The sequence below is a fragment of the Protobothrops mucrosquamatus genome, unplaced genomic scaffold (assembly GCF_001527695.2).
Source record: "Protobothrops mucrosquamatus isolate PMUCROS unplaced genomic scaffold, P.Mucros_1.0 scaffold1752, whole genome shotgun sequence".
NCBI lineage: Eukaryota > Metazoa > Chordata > Lepidosauria > Squamata > Viperidae > Protobothrops > Protobothrops mucrosquamatus.
In genome coordinates this window covers 24,547-29,583 of record NW_015387892.1, presented here as the reverse complement: position 1 = coordinate 29,583, position 5,037 = coordinate 24,547, and the positions used below count along the sequence as shown (strand labels likewise).

The 5,037-nt window shown below is 42.2% G+C and overlaps 1 protein-coding gene across 1 annotated transcript in view; it reads left to right on the top strand.

The window, feature by feature from the left end:
- DDRGK1 (DDRGK domain containing 1) overlaps positions 1-5,037 on the top strand; it is a 21,758-nt gene that overhangs the window by 5,164 nt on the left and 11,557 nt on the right. Inside the window, exon 2 of the mRNA XM_029285473.1 lies at positions 3,747-3,899. Coding sequence (XP_029141306.1) covers positions 3,747-3,899 — 153 coding nt within the window. The remainder of the gene's footprint in view (positions 1-3,746; positions 3,900-5,037) is intronic.

Below are 5,037 nucleotides of genomic sequence, written 5' to 3'. Positions count from 1 at the left end.
ACTTCAACTCCCAGAATTCCTCAGCCAGCGTGCCTGGCTGAGGAATTCTGGGAGTTGAAGTCCACAAGTCATAAAAGGGTCAAGTTTGAAGACCCCTGGTATAGACTTTAAGAGGAGTGGACTTCAACTCCCAGAATTCCTCAGCCAGCGTGCCTGGCTGAGGAATTCTGGGAGTTGAAGTCCACAAGTCATAAAAGGGCCAAGTTTGAAGATCCCTGATTTAAGCAGTCAAGAGACCGGGGCTCTGAGGATACAGACTGCTTTTCTTTGGGTTCTTGATTGATTTATGGGGTGGCTGTCCTAAATTCTCTTTTTTTCAGGGGCCCTGGGCCCTTCTCTCTCTGGCTGCATGGCTGCTTCTGGTCATGTGCAAAGGGCCTGTTAGGGAAAATAAGAAATGTTGGGCATGGGGAACTCGGGCTGTCCCCAACCTGGTGCCTTTTAAATGAATTTCTGAGTGGTGTTCACAATTGGTGGCAAATGCATTTGAATTTCAGAATAAAATAGAGCTGGGAGGGACCTTGGAGGTCTTCTAGTCCAACCCCCTGCTCAAGCAGGAGACCTCATACCCTTTCAGACAAATGGCTGTCCAGTTTTTTCTTAAAAACCTCCAGTGAGGGAGCACCCACAACTTCTGGTGGCAAGCTGTTCCACTGGTTAATTGTCCTCACTGTCAGAAAAATTCTCCTTAATTCTGGGTTGTTTCTGTCCTTGATTAATTTCCAACCATTGTTTCTTCTCCTGCCTTCAGGTGCTTTGGAGAATAGGTGGAACCCCTCTTCTTTGTGGCAACCCCTCAAATATTGGAACACTGTTATCAGGTCACCCCTAGTCCTTCTTTTCTCTAGACTAGCCATACCCAAGTCCTGCAACCGTTCAGTCTGTCTCCAACTACCTTGTCACACCTCAGCTGTGTGATCTTTCGCAACTTAGCTAGCTTGATTTGATATGTCTCATGCAGGATGTGGGATTATCAGTCCATTAGCTTATTTCTTAGGTGGAGTTGCACCATAGTCTATTTTGCACACTCCTTACGTGTGCAAGGCTCTGTCTTGATTACCTAAACTACTCCAGTTCTTATTGACACGCAGACAAGGAATAAAACATTTCAACTATATGAAAAAAGATCGTTTTTGCATTTTCCTGCTTACGTGAATGCTTTTTTTTTTTAAATTGAACCAGAGGGGAAAAAAGTATTTATTTTCACCCGTGCAAGGACCACTTGCTCATTACTCCTAGTATAGTTTGCAACAATCCTCTTCAATTAATCAATCTTTTGAACAGTGGTGTTGAATCTTAAGTAGACCATACTTAATTAAGCCTCACACCCTATATATAGCATTCTGTTTTTCCTTTTTTTTTAAAAAAAAAAAACCTGAGTTCTGTAGAATGCTGAGTTTAACTCAGTTCTTTGAGTTTGTGGTAACATTTCCAAATGGAGTTGCTGATGGCAAATGTTATTATTTTTTTAGATTTCATAAGCTGCAGCTTCATAGACTGCTTAGCTCAAAACTGTACTTTAGCACAAAAACTGCTTTCTTTAAATAAAATTTGATGGTTGGGAAACAGGCTACCAGACTTGGGTTTTCTGCAAAGAATGTACCTGGAGAGCAAAATGAGTGACAGAAATTTACTCTTGCATTTTTGTCTGCCCTTTTAATGAAAAAAAAAACGAGTTTGCTTCGTCAATTAATCCAGCACGTTTTTTAAAAAAAAATATATAGACCAGAGGGAGGAAATTGTGCAAAAGAAACTATGAATGTAAGTAAAATATAATGCAGAATTTAATATGGCTACTGTATATTAATAGGGACTGTAGTGACCATGACTACTCATTTTTATTGCCCTGGCAACAATAAAAAATTTTATTTTTGACTCGTCTGTTTGTTAGATTCAGACTTTGGCATAATGAGACATCCATTAATAGAATGTCTTATTTAAAGGGTGTCTTGGAGTTTCTGTTAGGTGCTGGAGCGAGGCATTTTAACGTTCCCAAGCTTTTAAAATGATTTTTGGGGGAAGAATCTAAGTGCTCCTGACGCCAATCATTGGGTTTGATGTTGCTGTGGACTGGATAAGTGTTTTTATTGAGTAATATAATAGGAACTATTTCAATGTCTTGAACACATCCCATTAGCTGCACAACATACATTTTGTGCTCCTGGCTGATGGCCAGCTTGAAACCCAGATGGGTACATTTCCGAGATAAAACGGCATTTCCTTACCCCTCACACTCACATAACCTCCCCGCATAAGAATAAAATAATGATGATGATGATGATGTTGGAAGGGACCTTGGAGGTCATCTAGTCCAACCCCCTACTCAGGCAGGAAACCCTATACCAATTCAGACAAATGGCTGTCCAGTCTCTTCTTAAAAACATCCAGTGTTGGAGCATTCACTGCTTCTAGAGGCAAGGAGTTCCACTGGTTAATTGTTCTCACTGTTAATTGTTAATTCTTCTAAACAGTTAATGCCTTCTTATCTGCCCCCAAAGCAAAATACCACATCAGATAGGGGTGGTAGGAATTGACGTGCCGGTGCATTGATTGATAACAAAATAACAGAATGACAAGAGTTGGAAGGGACCTTGGAGGTCTTCTAGTCCAACCCCTTGCTCAGACAAGAGACCCTCTACCATTCCAGACAAACGATTGTGCAATCTCTTCTTTAAAAACCTCCAGTCACGGAACATCCACAACTTTTGGAGGAAAGCTATTCCACTGATTCATTGTTAATTAATTGTCAGGGAATTTCTCCTTAGTTCCAGGTTGCTTCTCTCTTTGATTCGTTTCCATCCGCTGTTTCTTATCCTGCCTTCAGGTGCTTCGGAGAATAGGCTGACACCCTCTCCCCCCCCTTCTTTTGTGGCAGCCCCTCAAATGTAATGTCCCTTTAGGGGCATCGTTTCCTCTGGCTTTTGAAGGGTTGCATTGAAGCCCGTTCAAGATATTTTTCGGAAGCCATTTTAAACATTTTATTTTCCGTGTGGTAAAAATGCATCTGAAGGGAGAACACATAAAGTGCCTACTGGGAAGCAAGTCAGCCTAAATTCAGTGGCACTCACTTTCAAAGCTGACCGAATCTTGAATTTACAGGATAGGAATAGAAATAGAAATAGAAATAGAAATAGAAATAGAAATAGAAATAGAATAGAATAGAATAGAATAGAATAGAATAGAATAGAATAGAATAGAATAGAATAGAATAGAATGAAGAATAGGAAAGAAGAATAGAATAGAATAGAATAGAATAGAATAGAGAATAGGAAAGAATATTCTATTCTTATATTCTATTCCATTTCTCTATATTGTATTCTATTCTATTCTATCATTATTCTATTCTCTATTCTATTCTCTATTCTATTCTATTCTCTATTCTATTCTATTCTATTATTCTATTCTACTCTACTCTACTCCACCCCATCCCATCCCATCCCGTTCTTATTTCTATTCTATTCTTATTTCTATTCTATTCTTATTTCTATTCCATTCCATTCCATTCTATATTCTATATTCTATCCTTATTCTGTTCTGTTCTGTTCTATTCTATTCATAATAACACCAGTGTCCTGACTTTCCTTTTCCAGGATTAAGAGAGAGGTCCAAGTCCTCCAGCTGGCTTTGTGCCTAAAGCGAGAACGGCACTCTTGTTTTCTAGCCTTGTGCCTTTAACAACTACCCCAAAACCGTCCCTCGGTTATCCCCGACCGACCATAAAACTCCTCCTTCCTTTTCTTACCTAGATGATGAGGAACACCGTGAAAATGTGGTGGCCGCAGCAGCAGCAGCCCGGCCTCAGCCCTTGGCCGCCGAGCGAGGAGAAGGGATGCCCAGACACCGGAGGAACAGGATGCTCGCTCTGAGACGCACGCAACAGGTCGAGGAAGCCGTGGAAGGTAGCAGCTCCTTATTGTCCCAAGGGTTGGATAGGGATGTTTGTCCGCTAATTGTCCCAAAGGTGCTTTTTTTTCAGGAAGCACCTGGACTTTTTCCTTTGAAGATGTTTCGCTTCTCATCCCAGAAGCTTCTTCAGCTCTGACTGGATGGTGGGGAAATGGAAGGATTTATACTCCTTGCAGACCGCTGGTCATTTGCCTCCTTTGAGAGAGTCGTGGAGGCCACTTGGAGGTTTGTCTGTGTCCTCAAATGGCCTCAACGACTCTCTAAAAGAAGGCAAATGACCGGCTGTCTGCAAGGAGTATAAATCCTTCCATTCCCCACCGTCCAGTCAGAGCTGAAGAAGCTTCTTGGGTGAGAAGCGAAACGTCTTCAAAGGAAAAACAAGGAAGTCCAGTGGCCTCGTGAAAAAAAAAAAAGCACCTTTGGGACAGCCATGACATGGATGACTGAGAATCTCCCTAGAGACACTTCTCTGCTAATTTTATTTATTTATTTATATCCTGCCTTTATTATTTTTTAGAAATAATTCAAGGTGGTGAGCACACACCTAATAATCCTTTCTTTTCCTGTTATTCCCACAACCACTACAACCTTGTGAGGTGTCCTGAGTTGACTGGCCCACAGTCACCCAGCCGGCTTTCATGCCTTACTCTGGACTAGAATTCACCGTCTCCTGGTGATTGGCCCAAAGTCACCCAGCCGGCTTTCATGGCTAAAACAGGACTAGAATTCACCGTCTCCTGGTGATTGGCCCAAAGTCACCCAGCCAGCTTTCATGGCTAAAACAGGACTAGAATTCACCGTCTCCTGGTGATTGGCCCAAAGTCACGCGGCCGGCTTTCATGCCTAAAACAGGACTAGAATTCACCGTCTCCTGGTGATTGGCCCAAAGTCACCCAGCCAGCTTTCATGGCTAAAACAGGACTAGAATTCACCGTCTCCTGGTGATTGGCCCAAAGTCACCCAGCCGGCTTTCATGCCTAAAACAGGACTAGAATTCACCGTCTCCTGGTGATTGGCCCAAAGTCACCCAGCCAGCTTTCATGGCTAAAACAGGACTAGAATTCACCGTCTCCTGGTGATTGGCCCAAAGTCACCCAGCCAGCTTTCATGGCTAAAACAGGACTAGAATTC